General features: G+C 42.8%; 1 protein-coding gene across 2 annotated transcripts in view; it reads right to left on the bottom strand.

Moving 5' to 3' along the window:
- MYO1D (myosin ID) overlaps positions 1-18,148 on the bottom strand; it is a 357,910-nt gene that overhangs the window by 145,147 nt on the left and 194,615 nt on the right. For both annotated transcript variants that reach the window (XM_043903065.1, XM_043903066.1), the window contains exons 17-18: positions 5,082-5,305; positions 242-386 (exon numbers count right to left, since the gene is read on the bottom strand). In XM_043903065.1, the coding sequence (XP_043759000.1) occupies positions 242-386; positions 5,082-5,305 (369 nt within the window). The remainder of the gene's footprint in view (positions 1-241; positions 387-5,081; positions 5,306-18,148) is intronic.

Raw genomic sequence — 18,148 nt, 5'->3', positions numbered from 1 at the left:
CCTGCTTAGAAAGGGAGATTCTTTACCATTGGACCACCAGGGAAGTCCTGGTAATTCTCTTTAAAGTGAGGGACATACACTCATGGTACACTTAGAAGCTGGACAATCTTTAGTCCAGTGTCTCTCATAAGATTTAGCTTCTGAAGGTGTCTTAGTCTTTATAGAAATTCCTGGAGGAAATGTCTCCTCTTTCTCTGTTAAAGGAGCAGAAGCAGATCCCACTTTGTTCTCCTGGACCTACCGAAGCAAGATAGTTGCCTTCCCAGGCTCTCTGGAGCCCAAGGTCAGCCCGTTGACCCTTCAACATTTCCACGGCTGCAACCTTTGCCCTAACTTGAGGCAAGTCTGAAGCAGGTATGGTCTTGATAAGTTGGGATGCTCTCCATCTATAAGCAAACAAACAAAATGTTTTAGACTTTAAAAATACCATGCTATTCATTCTCAAAAATAACTGAAGCTGCCTTTAAGTAGAATTAAATTACTTCCACATTACCCTGAAAAAAAAAAAAAGCTTCCCAAATACACATAGAATGTGTTAAAACACATAACAGTTTTATGTGGACAGAGATTTTTGTAAAACTTCCTTCTGTTTGCATGTTTTGGAAGCAACCAGAACTTAGTGATATACATGAACTCTCTTAATATTGATAGTTAGGGCACAGGAACTCTGGCTTCATCATTCATTCATTCATCAAATGTTTCCTAGGCACTCACTGCACTTCAGATGCTGTTCTAGGGAGTGGAGGCACAGCTGTAAAGAGACGAAGATCCTTTCTGCTAGGTGCTAGGTGATGTTCTAGAAAGCAGGGTTTAGTGATAGTTGCTCAGTTACGTCCGACTCTTTGTGAGCCCATGGATTGCCCAGGATCCACTGTCCATGGCATTCTCCAGGCAAGAACAGTGGAGAGGGTTGCCATGCCTTCATCCAAGGGATCTTTCCAACCTGGGGATCGAGCCCACATCTCTTATGTCTCCTGCATTGGCAGGCGGGTTCTTTACCAATGAGCCACCGGGGAAGCCCCAGAAAGCAGAGGCAGATGAGAAATCAGAGAGTGAGTAAACACACAGTGTGGATGGTGGGATTAGGGCCGTGAAAGAAAAGAAGCCGAGGAATGGGGGAGAGGAGTGCCACAGGGAAGGAACAGGGAGCAGGTGTTAACACCGAGGGTGGTCTGGAAGGCGCCCTGACAAAGACAGATGAGCAGGAAGCGGCGGAGCCCGCTGTATGGATGCTTGGGCAGGACTGCTTCAGGCCGAGAAGACAGCGAGCGCCAAGATTCTAACGTGTGAGCTGGTTTGGTGTCTGAGGGGGCTAGCAAGGAGTCCTGTGAGCTGGAGCAGGAGCCTGTGGCAGGGGGACCGAAGAGGGGGTGTCAGGGAGAGAGCTGGGGCCAGAACCCACAGGGCCACGGAGGTCAGCCTGTCCCCTCTTCACTGCCCACAGTGGCCCAGGACCGGGTCCACTGCAGACTGACCCCAGGGGCCGCTGGCAGAGAGCTGTGCTGGGGAATTCAGATCTGACCCACCCAACCTGGGGGGCGGGTGGGCAGGGCGGGGGATGAGCACACATTTCTCCTCCCGATCAAGCAAACCTCCATCTCCTAAACACGTGCAGCAGGCAACAGCTGCCCCCGCCAAACTCAGCAGCCTTGACCCCAGGAAGAAGCTGGGCGCGAGGAAGGTACCCGGCCTTCCCAGGATGAAAAAGAACTGCTATGAGGAACGAGAGGAGGGCTGATACACGACTAGACACATGGAGATATTATAAGAAAAAGAGGCCCCACGATTCAGACCAAAATCCTTGAACACATTTCTCTCAGGATTCCACAGATCAAAAGTGCAAGGATCAGTTAAATACCATGCAACAATGGGACCAGGGGTTTGTAAACCACAGCCCGTGCCAAAACTCACCCGTGGAGCTAAGAATAGTTTTTACGTGTTCAACAAAACAAAGAAAACTATGTGACAAAGACCATGTGGAGCCCATAAGCCCTAAAATATTTACTATCTGGCCCTTTACAGAAAAACAATGCCTTTGAACTAGATTAATCCAATTGGCAAGATTCAGTGTGTGTGTGTGTGTGTGTGTGTGTGTGTGTGTACAATCAACAGACAGAGCAGACGTATTATTTTCAAAATGCTTGTTGACTATAAGCCCTAAGAAGGCTGGGGATGGTCTTTCACAGCTTTCTTATTTATCACTGTATCCACGAAACCTAGGTCAGTGGCTCTGACACAGCAGGCTCTGAGTAAATATCTGCTGAATAAATCAACTGAATTTTACACAAAATAATCAATTCTAGGCCATGCATAAAACCTCCACGCCTTAAAAAACAAGACTGTACAGTCTACACTGCAACATTATCAAAATCAATAATTCTTTGCAGCCATTAAAATTATGACATAGATCTTTATTCACTGTGATGGACAGGTCTCCAAGACTTATTTTTAAGTAAAGTCATACAGCCACATACAGACTCCTGCTTATAAAGAAAGCTGAGCACCGAAAAATTGATGCTTTTGAACTGTGGTGTTGGAGAAGACTCTTGAGAGTCTCCTGGACAGCTAGGAGATCCAACCATTCCATACTAAAGGAAATCAGTCCTGAATATTCATTGGAAGGAATGATGCTGAAGCTGAAACTCCAATACTTCGGCCACTTGATGGAAAGAACTGACTCACTGGAAAAGACCCTGATGCTGGGAAAGATTGACGGCAGGAGGAAAAGGGGACGACAGAAGATGAAACAGTTGGATGGCATCACCGACTCAATGGACATGAGTTTGCATAAACATTGGGAGTTGGTGATGGACAGGGAGGCCTGGTGTGCTGCAGTCCATGGGGTCGTAAAGAGTTGGACACGACTGAGCGACTGAACTGAACTGTGGAAAGAAAGAGAGGGAAAGAAACCCAGGGAGTATGAGCAAACATTTCCATAGTACTTACTATGTGCAGGCACTATCTGAAATGCTTTATGTATATTTACTCATAATTCTTTCAGAACCCTGTGAGCGGGTGCTATGATAATGGCCCTCTTCCAGATAAGAAAACAGGCACAGAGAGGTTAATTCATTTGCCCAAGGTCACACAGCTAGCCAGTGGCAGCTAGATTCCAGGGTTCATGTTCTTAACCACTATATCATATTTCTCTTATATGTGTATTATATGCTTTTAAATGTAAAGAAAAAGATTTAGGAGGGTACAAACTAATTGTTAATGAGTGCTTATCTTAGGGAAAAGAAAGAAAAGATAAGAGAAAGTGTGGAGGATTTCAACTTTATATCCTATAAAATTTCATATTATGTCACTTAAAAAAATGAGCATGTATTCACATATTGCAGACTTACTTTTTAGATTATGTAAAAAATGCAGGTGACAGATGATATAATTCATGAAAAGAATTTATCTGTGCACTAAGAAGGCTCTGCCACGATTCACAGCTAACATTTATGGGTTACACTGGAGAATGGAGGGTTGAGGTTCTTTTGCTTTCAGTTATTTTCTACTGTTCTATTTTTTTCTTTGTATGAACAAATCTTTTTTTTTGAAAGCAAATGAGATACATATTAAAGAGCTTTCCTCCCGTGAGTTTTTTTTTTTTTAATCTTTGATATCTGCCACCAGTTTACATTCAATACATCAATCAGTTCATGGCGTACTTGGTAGAATATCATGATGCCAAATGACCATATTTGAGAACCATTAGCTTATAGGAGCCTGGCATGCTATAGTCCATGGGGTCACAAAGAGTCAGACACGACTGAAGCAATTTAGCAGAGTTTAGTTTATAGGGCTTCCCCAGAGGCTCAGGGGATGAGCTGGTTGGATAGCATCACTGACTCAATGGACATGAGTCTGAGGAAACTCTGGAAGATAGTGACGGACAGGGAGGCCTGGCGTGCTACAGTCCATGGGGTCACAAAGAGCAGGACACGGTTTAGGGACTGAACAACAATGGCTCAAGAGGTGAAGAATCTGCCTGCGATGCAGGAGACTTGGGCTCGATCCCTGGGTCAGGAAGATCCTCTAGAAAAGGACCTGGCAACCCACTCCAGTATCCTTGCCTGGACAATCCCATGGACAGAGGAGCCTGGTGGACTACAGTGCATGGGGTTGCAAAGAGTCAGACGCGTCTTAGGGACTAAAAACATACATCCAACTTAGTTCACACAACCAGATGCTGTATGTAAGACATAGCTAAATATATCTGGTGCATGCTGGCAACAAACCAGCTTAAAAAAAAAAAAAACAAGAAGAAAGGAGCTATGAATAACTGCAAAGTCAGATTCAGGGCAGTTTATAAAAAAATGAAGATTAGCTGGGACGGTATCAAATGTGACATGGATGTTAATTAATTTACTTACTTATTTGTTTTTACAAATAGCTTGCTCTATAACAGTGTTTTCTTCCTTTTATTTTAAAATCACCCAGGACCTCCGCTTGGGCTGTGCTCCCCAGCACCACTAAACAGGACTTTTCAGAGGTGGGACCTGGGCCTCGGGGTGTTTGACAAACTCTTTGTGATTGTCAGGTGTGGACAGAGAACTGCTGCTCTGAAAGAATAACAGACTTCCTAGTGTGAGTGATATGTGGTAATTCTAACAGCAAAAAATAAAAGAAAGTAGAGACATCATGCTAATAGCTTATCTTAGCTTGACTACTGCTACAGGAAAAATGAGTAGATGGTTCTATTTTTTGGGGGTAAGCAGATGCCCTTTGACAGTGAAATCATGAAGGTGAAGATACAAGGTAAAAGCCAATGGAAGTGTTAGTTGCTCCGTTGTATCCAGCTCTTTGTGACCCCATGAACTGTAGCCCGCCAGGATCCTCTGTCCATGGGGTTTTCCAGGCAAGAATACTGGAGGGGGTTGCCATGCCCTCCCCTCCAGGGGATCTTCCCCACCCAGGGATCAAACTTGGGTCTCCTGCATTGCAGGCAGATTTTTTTCTGTCTGAGCCACCTGGGAAAAACCAATGTCCTATAGCAAATAGTGGAGCTAATGTCATGGTCTCAGGTTTGTAACTTTATCTAGTAAGTATACTGCCACACACGGATTCTGCACATATCAACAGATTCTTACCTATTAAAAATGGCCTGTAGGACCTCCTCGAAACGGTGAAGAACTTTAGGCGGGGTTGGCCACTGCACGTGCTTGCCATAGTCCCTCATGGTCTTGATGCCGTGGAAGCGTCTGGCCACCTCGTGGATGTAGGACTTGACTTTGTAGCGACGGTAATATCTGATAATTGTCAGCGCTGCTTTGGTCCTCTTGTACCGCATGCGGGCCAGGGTGCCCCGCCACACCTTCATGATAGAGGAAAATAAAAAAAGGGAAATGTCGCTGGATCACTTTGAGATCACAGACGCTCCTTTACTTAGATGCTCAACCTGGAAATTTGCATATATCATAAAATCAGCGGACGCCGAAGCATGTCAATTCTGCCTGCCACCAATAGGTGGCGCCAGGAGGCACACCTGTCATTTTGATTCAGAGTCTAGGGGGTTCACGATTGACAAAGGAGTGTGTGTGGAGTCTGAAGCAGAGCCCTGTTTTAACTCTGAGGTCACGAAAAGAAGAAAGCCAAAATACCATTATCCTTGGATAAATATTTTAAGAATGTTGAAAGGAAGCAAGATGAGTCAGAACCCAAAGCCATCAACATCCACAGTTCTTTTATGAAACCTAGCTTTGCACAGACTACACACGTCGGCTGCTAGTATAATGTTGCAGTGGAGGAATGAACTGATTTATTCACAGTTTGTGCAGCCCCCCTCCCTGGGTGTTATGTAAGCTCCCTAGAATTTAGATGTATTCCTGGGGAAAGGGTAAAAAACAGATGACTGATATCATATGAATCTTTGTCCAATGTTTGCAGTGCTCAGAAATCAATCAGACAATATGTAAACGTCTCAGTGCCTGCTTTATCCAAGCAAAGTGAAGTCATAGACTACTTATATTTTTCTTAGGATCCCATCCTTCTCAACCTGTCAAATAGAAAGAAATTTGGTATAATCTTCATCATTGACTTTTCTCCTAACTATGCTCTCTATTACCAAATGTATCTTTTCTTCTTGGAGAAGGCAATGGCACCCCACTCCAGTACTCTTGCCTGGAAAATCCCATGGATGGAGGAGCCTGGTAGGCTGTGGTCCATGGGGTCGCTAAGAGTCAGACACGACTGAGTGACTTTACTTTCACGTTTCACTTTCATGCACTGGAGAAGGAAATGACAACCCACTCCAGTGTTCTTGCCAGGAGAATCCCAGGGACGGGGGAGCCTGGTGGGCTGCCGTCTATGGGGTCGCACAGAGTCAGACACGACTGAAGTGACTTAGCAGCAGCATCTTTTCTTCTGCAGTATTTCCAGTATAAATTGTTTTCTTTTCCTTTCTGCTACTACAGTCCCAAGAGCCCAAACTTCCTCACTGTTTTCTTGGATACCCTCCTTGGACACACTGCCACCACCGTCCAGGTGATACCCACTGCTGCTACTTAAATGATTGTTTGAATTCTTAGGTTGATGGTACTATTTCTCTCCCTGTCTCTGGACTCTAAGGACCAAGAAATTCAACCTTTAATTCAAAGCCCACACAGTATGAATTCTCCAGAATTGCTAAGGGTTCTTTTATTTCTTCTTAGATTCCCATCTGTGGCCACCAATTTCTCTCAGAAAAACTTAGGTGATGCCTTTTTCTTTTTTTTTTAGGTGATGCCTTTTTCAAAAAATATCATTTATTTATTTATGGTTGTGCTGGGTCTTCATTGCTGCATCACCTTCTGTCTAGTGGCGAGCGGGGGCTACTCTTCATTGCGGTGCGGGGGCTTCTCAGCGGGGTGGCGTCTCTGGTTGCGGAGCACAGGCTGTAGACCGTGCGGGCTTCAGTAGTTGCAGCACGTGGGTCAGGAGTTGTGGCCCACACGCTTGGCTGCTCCTTGCCATGTGGGATCTTCCGGGACCAGGAATTGAACCCTTCCTCTGCACTGGCAGGCGGATTCTTATCCACTGCACCACCATGGAAGTCCTGTGATGCCTTTTTCTCTCTCTTTTTTTAAGGTGATTAAAAAAAATATTTTTTAAATTAACTTTTATTGGAGTATAATTGCTTCATAATGCTATAGTAATCCCTTGCTGCAGAGCAAAGTGAATCGACCATTTGTATACATACAGCCGCTCTTTTTTAGACTTCCTTCCCATTAGGGCACCCCAGAACACTGAAGAGAGTTCCCCCATGCCTCTTTCATTTAGCCGTTTTGGGCTGGTTTTCACAAAGGTTCCTAAACATTCCACGAAGTTGCACTGCCTCTCCTTTCCAGCCTGCTGCACAAACATGCAGAGGTCATTCACAGACCCCGAAGAGGAACTAATGGATCAAGAGAAACCATGATATGCGAGGGAAACACGACAGGAGCAATTTGTGATGAACCTGGAGCTCAAGTATAAACAGAATATATAGAGACAAAGAGGCCGTGAAAAGTGACTCATGGCTGCGTGTGCCATAAGCACAGTCACCCATTTTAGTCAAGATGCCTTTCCTCCTGTAGCTGAATCCATCACACACGTGGCCGTGTGAGGCCTCCACCCAAATGCTAAAATAAAGGTCCCTTCTTTAGTATCTGGAAAAACCAAGAGTACAATTACAGGGTGGAACTGTGTGATTCAATTGCTTAAAGAAAACACATTTTTAAACTCTCATACTGTTTGTTGCTTTTTTTTATAAGAGAAATATTAAGACTCCCTGGAGCCACATCTATGTAGAAAAGCAATCTTTAATTTTTAAGAAGTGTTTTATAGAGACTTTTGTTAAAATGTTTTTGGTTAGACTCTTCAGTAATCTGAAAAAAAAATGTGTAAGTGCTTTTTAAGGGGTAGGGTTTTTGGTTGGTTTTTGACAGCTTTGGAGATTTTTTTTTTTTTTTTTTTAGCTTTGGAGATTTTATCTGTGTCCTTGGTTAAATTCGGTTTTGTGTAGCTGAAAAATCAAACAGCACAAAAATGCTATAAAAAAGTCAGTAGTCCTTCCCGTTGCCCACCTGAGCCCACCACCTCAGCTCACAATGTCATCCCATTCCAGCTATTCTAATTGCTTCTGGTATTTACATATAATACATATAGGCTGTTATTTCTTGGTGAATCTTTTTAGACCCTATCCAAATTACAGGAGTTGGTGAGTTAGCTGTCTTATCATCACTGTTACCACTCCTTTATCACTCAATAATTACATCACAATTTTAAAGTGTTTACATTGTTATATGTTATATTAGCTATATTGTATATTGCATAAATAATTTGTATAATACATGTATACATAATATGTTATATATGAATTTGGTTCATCACTGTGCTAAGGAGCATAATTGGCTACCATTCCTTCACTTTATTATATAAATTTGCTTTTACAGGTAATAACTGTCTGTTTTTTTAAAAATGTGCCTTATTTCCTAAATACTTATGCTAATTTTTCCAATGATCTACCAGACTCATCAAATGATCAGCAATAATGTTTCCAATTGTCAAGCTCATCACTAGGATGTTTTTTCTTTGAGGTTCCCTCTGTCCATATGCTCTTTGGGCTCACTGCACAGTTCCTATCCTGGGACTTTTAAAGGTCTCTTCCACATTAGATCCCTGATTCTTGAACTTACATCTTCTTCCTCTTGGTTTCCCTCCCTCCAGTAGCTTCCAAGAAAGGATGCATGGCCAGTAAATTTCTATTCTCTTTAATTTCCTTGAGTACAAAGCAGTTGCCTAAAATGTCTGTTTCCTGGGGTATAAGAGCAGAGGAGTGGAGAACAGGCTCTGGACCAGACTGTGTCAAAACCCTGGCCCACTCCAACCAGCTGGGTGAACTGGGGCAAACTTCCCAATCCCTCTGTGCCTGCGCCTTTTTATCCACAAGACGAGGATGATAGGACTTCCCTGGCGGTCCAGTGGTTGAGAATCCGCCTGCCAGTGCAGGGGACGTGGGTTCAATCCCTGGTCTGGGAAGATCCCACGTGCCACGGAGCAACGAAGCCTGTGCTCCACAACTACTGAGCCCCCGCTCTGGAGGCTGCGCTCTGCAACGAGACACCACCGCGATGAGCCTGCGCACGGCAACTAGAGAAGGTCCGAGCACGGGAACCAAGACCCAGCACAGCCAAAACAAAAAATAAAAATAAAAAAAGATGTGGATGATGATGGTGCTCAAGGTTTCACTATTCACAGAACACTGAAAAGTGTGCCTGGTGGGTGTCTGGAATTCGTACGCATAGGTTGGTAGGACTATTTGAAATCTAGTCCTTGTCTTCAGGAGGCTGTGCTACTTTCTTTTCTTTTAAACCTTTATTTATTTGGCTGCACAGGTGTATTTATTTGGTTGTGGCATGGGGGCTCTAGTTCCCTGGCCAGGGGTCGAACCTGGGTCCCCAGCATTGGGAGCTCAGAGTCTTAGCCGCTGGGCCACCAGGGACGTCCCCTGTGCTACTTTCTTTTTTTGTTTGTGCAGATTTTCTGCCTCAGGCCCCAGTCAGTGTGACCTGGAAACTCTGACGAATATGAACCATTCCTCCTCAATATGCCATTTGCCCTGGATACTGTTTGATGGTGAGTCATTTTATTCTTCCACTGATAACATGGACTGGATGTCCATGATTGATGTGCCTTATCTGGTCTTTGGGCTGCCCGAGATTGGTGGAGAGACAGCTGGGGCTGTGGATGACTGCCACTGACTTCTTTCCTTAATACTAATGAAATCAATGCAACAGAGCTTTGCTTCACTGAGTAAGGGGTATATCATCGGCTTTTGGCTTGGGTGGGGACACAGTCTTTCTCCATGTCTTGTGGAGCTTTTCCCTGGTTTGGCCGTAAGAATTATTCCCAGCAGAAACTTCCCCTCTTTCATGCCCACTTACTGACGTACCAAAGTCAGGAAAGACTCTTCTCGCCTGCTGGGGGTTGGGGTGGGGAAGCAGTCCTCTTGACAGAAGAAAGGGTCCCTGATGGAGGTGTGGGTTGTACCAACCCTTCTTTCTAGGAACCCTTATGCCAGAGCCTTCAAAAACAGTGAGACTTTTCAGAATTCCCTCCTTGTACTTTTCCACATTTCATTCTTATCTTTGAAGAACACATATATTTCTTTTCAGCAGCTTCTTTCAATTTGGTCCAATTTCATTTTCTGGATAACACTTCTCAAGTTTATAGTACGAAGTTGGGAACTTTTCTTGGTTTCAGGGTTGATGGCGTGTTCTCTTTTATGATCAAAATGAACATTTTAATAATAACCTTTTAAAATGTTACTTCTACATTTCTGTTAATTTCGGCAAATTTAGGGGAGAGGAATTTCATGAGCTTGCAGTCATACCATCAACTTTATCAGAAGTCCCTTAGGCTTTATTTACTTTTCTAACATCAGAGAAAAAGTAGCAATGAGAAACTACAGAGGCAAATGATTCTATAAAAAAAAAAATCATGTATTTTTCCTTATAATCAAAGCCTAGTTGGTTTAAACCAATATGCTCCCATAGAAGTTTGCATTTGTGTGGGAGGAGAGCTGTTGTTAATTTTCTCATCAAGGGTCTGAAGGTTGAAATTTAAGGTATGAGACAGATTTTTCCCATTTCCCTCTTTGTTTAAAGAGCTTAAACTGTGGAGTTTTTCAAGTCATATAAAGAGGACTCAAAAAAAAAAAAAAAGAGGACTCCAGAGAGGACTTTGCCTGATGATGGAGTGTCAGAAAGGAGAAAATTAACTGTTACATTCAATAAGCAAATGCTTAATGAGCATTTGAATATGCCTGGAGAGGTTCAGCAAAAATCAAGGGAGCCAGAGAGGGCCTCATTCAGCAACATGAACACTAAAAGTGGAAACAACCATATACTATGTGCTTTAGAATCTGATGCAAGAGACATGGAGTTGAAAGCTGAGAGACGGGGAGCTGAAAGCTGAAGGAGATAAGATGGGACGTGGGCGAGGAAGTTCTCAAAAGATACACGGCAGAAAGCAGACTGACAGAGAAGGTGGCAAGCAAGTCATTTCTCAGGTGGAACTGAAGATAGAGGTGAAGAGAGTGGCCAACTTGGAAGGTACAACTGAGATATAAGAAGAGAACATTAGAGCCACAGGGCACATCCCTGTTACTGAATTCTGGACCCAATTCCTCTCTTCAGTAACTTGACCCCCTGGAGTCAATTTTATTTTTTTAAAAATGTACTATTTCCTTTTAAAACAAAATTTTATTGAAGTATATTCACTTTACAATGTTGTGTCAGTTTCTATGTACGGCAAAGTGAATCCATTATATGTATACATACATCCCCTCTTGTTTGGATTTCCTTCCCATTTAGGTCGGGCTTCCCTGATAGCTCAGCTGGTAAACAATCTGCCCACAATGTGGGAGACCTGGGTTCAATCCCTGGGTTGAGAAGATCCCCTGGAGAAGGGAAAGACTACCCACTCCAGTATCCTGGCCTGGAGAATTTCATGGACTGTATAGTCCGTGGAGTCACAAAGAGCCAGACAGGACTGGGCGACTTTCACTTTCCCACGTAGGTCAGCAGTAAGCACGGAGTAGTCTCCTGTGCTATACGGCAGGTTCTCATTGGTTATCCATGTAACACAGAGTATCAATCGTGTGTACATGTCAATTTCACAGCCAAGTGATCCTTTTAGGACCAAAGTCACAGCGTGTCTCTTCTCTGCCCAAGACTCTGCCACCGTGCCCCATCTCTGTCTCCCCTAGAGTGAAAGCCAAAGTCCCTCCTCTGGCCCACAAGGCCCACGTGGTCTGGTACTATCACCACCCAGCTCCTCACACTCCTCTCCCTGGCTCACTCCAGCCACACTGGACCCTGCTCTGCACTGCACCAGCCTTGTCTCAGGGCCTTTCCACTAACTGTCCCCTCTGCTGGAAGGATCTTCCTCGCTCTCTGGTTTGCGCAGATGTCACCTTCCCAATAAGCCAGGCCCTAACCATTATATGTAAAAATTCCCCTTGTCTCCAGTGCCCCCCTGCCCACCCCGCCCCGACCCTGGCCTTGGCACTCCCCATTCTCTGCACCATGCTCTATTTTTCTCTTGCCTCCAGCACGTCACACTTTATAACATCTATAACTTACATATTATTGTATTGTTTATACTCTCCCTCTACAGGAATTTAAGCTCTGCTAGGCCAGTGCACAATTGCACTCATCTCACACACTAGTAAAATAATGTTCAAAATTCTCCAAGCCAGGCTTCAGCAATACGTGAACCGTGAACTTCCAGATGTTCAAGCTGATTTTAGAAAAGGCAGAGGAACCAGAGATTAAATTGCCAACATCTGCTGGATCATTGAAAAAGCAAGAGAGTTCCAGAAAAACATCTACTTCTGCTTTATTGACTATGCCAAAGCCTTTGACTGTATGGATCACAATAAACTGTGGAAAATTCTTCAAGAGATGGGAATACCAGACCACCTGACCCACCTCTTGAGAAACCTGTATGCAGGTCAGGAAGCAACAGTTAGAACTGGACATGGAACAACAGGCTGGTTCCAAATAGGAAAAGGAGTACATCTAGGCTGTATATTGTCACCCTGCTTATTTAACTTATATGCAGAGTACATCATGAGAAATCCTGGGCTGGAAGAAGCACAAGCTGGAATCAAGATTGCTGGGAGAAATATCAGTAACCTCAGATATGCAGATGATACCACCCTGATGGCAGAAAGTGAAGAAGAACTAAAGAGCCTCTTGATGAAAGTGAAAGAGGAGAGTGAAAAAGTTGGCTTAAAGCTCAACATTCAGAAAACTAAGATCATGGCATCTGGTCCCATCACCTCATGGGAAATAGATGGGGAAACAGTGGAAGCAGTGTCAGACTTTATTTTTTTGGGCTCCAAAATCACTGCAGGTGGTGACTGCAGCCATGAAATTAAAAGACGCTTACTCCTTGGAAGGAAAGTCATGACCAGCCTAGACAGCATATTAAAAAGCAGAGACATTGCTTTGTCAGCAAAGGTCCATCTAGTTAAGGCTATGGTTTTTCCAGTGGTCATGTATGGATGTGAGAGTTGGACTGTGAAGAAAGCTGAGCACCGAAAAAAATTGATGCTTTTGAACTGTGGTGTTGGAGAAGACTCTTGAGAGTCCCTTGGACTGCAAGGAGATCCAACCAGTCCATCCTAAAGGAAATCAGTCCTGGGTGTTCACTGGAAGGATTGATGTTGAAGCTGAAACTCCAATACTTTGGCCACCTGATGCGAAGAGTTGACTCATTGGAAAAGACCCTGATGCTGGGAGGGATTGGGGGCAGGAGGAGAAGGGGATGAGAGAGAATGAGATGGCTGGATGGCATCACTGACTCAATGGACATGGGTTTGAGTAAACTCTGGGAGTTGGTGATGGACAGGGAGGCCTGGTGTGCTGCGATTCATGGGGTTGCAAAAAGTCAGACACGACTGAGTGCCTGAACTGAACTGAGGCCAGGATCGTTGCCTCTTTTGTTCACTGATGAATCTCTACTGCCTCAAACAGTGCCAAGGACATAGGAGCCACCCAATAGTATTTGTTGAGTGACTGAATGTTTTCAACTTCATCTTGCAAGCCAGATACTAAATCTTTCATTTTTATCATGTTTCCCACTTTCAAGAGCTCATCCTTGTTCTACAAATAGCCCTCTTAAAAGCATGTTGCTCTTAGCACTATTCACAATAGCCAAGATGTGGAAACAATCTAAATGTCCATCAACAGATGAATGGATAAAGAAGCTGTGGTATATGTGCATGTGTGTGTGTGTGGATATGGGTGGTGGACTTCACTATAGGGTGATTAGGTGGGGGACCCCAAGAACATCTGTATTTTAAATTGTTTTCTCTTTGCTCCCAGAATTCTGAGTGAAGAGGACTGGAGGGAATCTTTAGTATCTAGATTTTCACTTAATATACTTGGTTTCAATATGGTGCCTAACCCCTCTTCACTGGTTCCTGGTATCCCTAAGCCAGAGCTTTTCTGGTTCAATTTCTTCAGAGTAAATTTCTTATCTTCTATCAAAATGAGATGGAGGCAGCCCTCAGCTTTGTGAGGTTGGGAGACCTGGCTATATAACTGCCCTTTTATATAGTTTCCCAGGTGGTGCTAGTGGTAAAGAACCTGCCTACTGATGCAGGAAATGTAAGAGATGAGGGCTTGATCCCTGGGTCGGGAAGATCTCCTGGAGGAGGGCATGGCAACCAGCTCCAGTATTCTTGCCTGGAGAATCCCATGGAGAGAGGAGCCTGGCAGGCTATAGTCCATGGGGTCACAAAGAGTCAGACACGACTGATGCGATTTAGCATGCACACTTAGAGTTTCAACCAATCTCCCCCTTCAGCTCCATCGCTCTCCCCTACCTACAGAGGTACCTGTCCCTTCCCACCCTGAATCTTCCTGCAGCCCCATGGCTGGGTAATCTGGCTTGCTTGTCTGCCTTCTTCTCTGCAGACACTTAGATTTCAGCTTTCTCCATGGCCTGGGGGACTAACCACATGTTCACTTCCAAAATTATGTTGATGCCTCTGTCTGCTGTTGTTTCCATTATGGTTGTATTTGTCCTTGTGGGTTTCTCCAATTTTCATCCCTTAACTGCTGATTGAGGGGTTCTGAGGGGGAGTGGATATAAACACAGTCTGTCATGTCTAACCAGATGTTTTATAATACCATCTTAATTCTACCATGTTTTCCTCTGGCATGTACTTCTGCGGTGGTCAGGCATTTCAATGCAACATCTGGCAGTCATTAAAGTACAAGATACACTTTGCAAAAGATATAGGATTCTAGGTTACACTCTATTAAGAAGCAGGTCAATTATATATCTTCAGTTTAACTTCAAAAACAAACACAGATCAGCTTTCTGTTTTTCTCTAGTTCTCCATGTTTTTGTTTTCTAGTCATTATGGGTGATAAGACCATTTGGGCTGTCCTCAAACAGCCCCCTGTTGCCCAGAATTGGATATTCTCTTGGTTTCTACAACCAGAATCTTTCAAATTTCCAGCTTCTAAGCTTCCCAGGCCCTCTATGCCTAGGGACAACTTTTGGTAGAATCATCTTTCAATTTCTATCTTCCATATAGATTTTCTGGCCAAGTTCTAACCTTTATGGTTGTTAAGGAGTTGTGGTAGAGGAGAATTTATTTAGGTACCAGGCTGAACTTTAAAAAACTTATAAGGTACACAAAATCTGTCTTTGGTATCCATACACCCCATCATATTTAGAATACAACATCCATTTTGGAACATCTTATGATTGATTAATGAAGGCTTGGCCGCTCCAAGAGTTATTTTAAAGGAAGATTCAAAGAAGAAATTTTCTGAGTAATTCCTCTTCAAATCAAATATCTCCATGAGGGATAACATGAATAAAGATCTGATGTGCTATTTTTAAAATGCTAGAGTACCCATGTATTTTTTTTTATCAGAATAGAAAGTTAATATGTATGAAGAAGAAACCAAGACTCAGTGAATATAAGCTGTAGTTTCTTAGCATAAATTTTGACACAAAATTCCTTGGTTTCACAGATAAATTATCAGCATTTTCAGATGACTTAGGGAAAAATTAAGAAATAATGAAATATACCAAGTGAAGTAAGTCAAAGACAAATACCATATGATGTTACTTTAATTCCACATGTAAGTGGAATCCCCACCCCCCGCAAAAAAAACAATATAAATGGATTTGTTTACAAAACAGAAATGGACTTACAGACTTAGAAAACAAATTTATGGTTACCAAAGGGGAAGAGGGGAGAGGCAAATTAGGAGTTTGGGATTAACATATACACACTACTATATATAAAATAGGTAACAAGAATGAACTGTATAGCACAGGGAGCTCTAATCAATACTCTGAATATTCTGTAATGACCTGTATGAGAAAAGAATGTGAACAAGAATAGATACATGTATGTGTATAACTGCATCATCTTGCCACACACCTGAAACTAACACAGCATTGTAAATCAGCTACATTCAAAATAAAATGAAAATTTAAAAGGAAATGATGAAGTAACCAGATCGTCTGTCAATAAACAGATGTAGACCATTCAACTAAAGAGACCCCCACTCCCAAAAAAAAGAGCATGTGTGAGTCTGATCATTATAAATTATCCTGACGAACTTAACTGTGTGTGTAGGGGTGTATGATTTAGAAACGATCACCTCTGAGCTTTACTTTGGTCTTGTGAACCTTCATTTGGGACTCACATGTTTTCTATATGGCCTTGCCCAGATCCACTAGCCCAGTAATTCTTTAGTGGACCACAACTGTTGCTAATACAAGGCTATAGTCTGATAACCTCCTTGTAACTGTAACTTCAAGCAGCAATTGAACCTCCCAGTCAACTACTGTCAGAAGATTAGCTTAAAATTAACTCTGTCAAAACTCAAATTGCAATTATTTTGAAAGCAAACTTATTTCAGCTAACAGGTTAAGTCATTCTGATGGGCCTTTCAGGATTCAATTTTGTTCAAAAGTAAACAGTCTGTGCAGCTGTAGTGGCTACTTTCTTCTGTTTGGTTTAAAATCTTTTTTTTTTTCTCCTTAAAAGAAGAGGTACAAAGTTGATAATTCATCTTCAAAATTGCCCAGGTCAAGGCTATTTCAAAACTGCTTTGATACAGAACTTCAGGGTATGGGTTAAGTGTTTAGGCATTTCAGCAGACCCAATGAGGTGTCGTTTTAGACTTCTCTGAAGACACCTGCTGCCCTCTCCACCCACAGAGCCACTCTCATCCAAGACGGAGGTGGCTCAGGAGCCAGTCAGGGGACAGGCTGGGCTTTTATCTTACGTAACAAATGTTCTGACTTTTCCTCCTTTATGTCTGGCATCTAGAACATGCAGAATTCCTTAAAAAAAACAAAAACCTAGTAACCTTTGCTTCAGATGCTTGCAAATGATCTCAATTTTGAATGGTTCCCTAGATCACTCAAAAACTCAAGACAATAACTGGTATTTGAAAGGCCCAGGCAAAGGTGCACCCTAACATTCTTTTCTATAGAGTTTCAAAAGTGAATTTGGGGACACAGGGCCTTTGAAATGCCCCCTGAAAAAAAAACGTTCCATTTGCAGTAAGTTCAGGAAGGCTGCATACTGCAATTCCTTTTCAGAGATTCATAATATATATTTGGTGTATTAAAAGCTCTGAGAAGTTCTATGGCAATAACTCTATTCTAACTTTGTCCAACCAAAATTTTAAAACATATTTAATTACAGAATCCTGTGTACACAGATTACTTGTTCATTTGGAAGGGGATCAAGATATGCCATCCCCAAATATGCCACAGTGTCATAATAAGAGTTATTGAACATTTGCTTGGTCTATTAATACAAGAGCTCCGGGAGATGGTGAAGGACAGGGAAGCCTGGCGTGCTGCAGTCTATGGGGTCGCAAAGAGTCAGATATGACTGAGCAGATGAACAACAACAACAATTAATAGAAGAATTTCCCAAATTCCTTCTGTACTTAATGGTTTCTATAGGAGAACCAGGAAAAAACAGGGGACACCTATGATACTCTAGGGAAAATTACATATGCCTATGAGATGACTGGAAAACAACTACAACTAATCCCTTAAAAAGTAAGATCTGGTCAAAGTCCACATGTAATGAAGGAAATCCCCATGAAACCAAGCTTGACTTCCTATCACAGTGAAGCTCTTTCAAGGAAGTCAGCACCGCCAGAGGGACAGCTCCCTGGCTGGCTTGGAGTTGGGGGTGGAGTGGGAAGAATCTTCCCCTAGAGAAGCGAGCGTTCCCTACAGACTACTTTGCAGGCTTCAGATGCTTTATAAGAACACACATTCATATTCTATCCTAACAGCTACCGATAATGAACAAAACTTTTAAAGTGTTAGAGGTTCCTTCTGATCCAAAGTGCACATGGCACTGACAACCAGTATCTTTGATTTTCATCTGACTACTGTGATTACTCCTCGGACTAGGGAGAGAGAACATTAGTCCATTATTATATACTAGGCCTCATGCTAGACTCTTGACCTACATTAAAAACAGGTTTTTAGAAACACTTCTACTTGACATATTTTTGCACCTTGCTGCTTTATGTTTCTTTTTCTAATAGTTCAACATTAAAAAAGCAGGGCATACATCTGACATAAGTTTCTTGAAGTCAAACATATTTTGCTGGCAAATGCTTGG

This window comes from Cervus elaphus, chromosome 5 (genome assembly GCF_910594005.1).
Source record: "Cervus elaphus chromosome 5, mCerEla1.1, whole genome shotgun sequence".
Lineage (NCBI taxonomy): Eukaryota > Metazoa > Chordata > Mammalia > Artiodactyla > Cervidae > Cervus > Cervus elaphus.
This window is presented reverse-complemented; position numbering and strand designations above follow the sequence as displayed.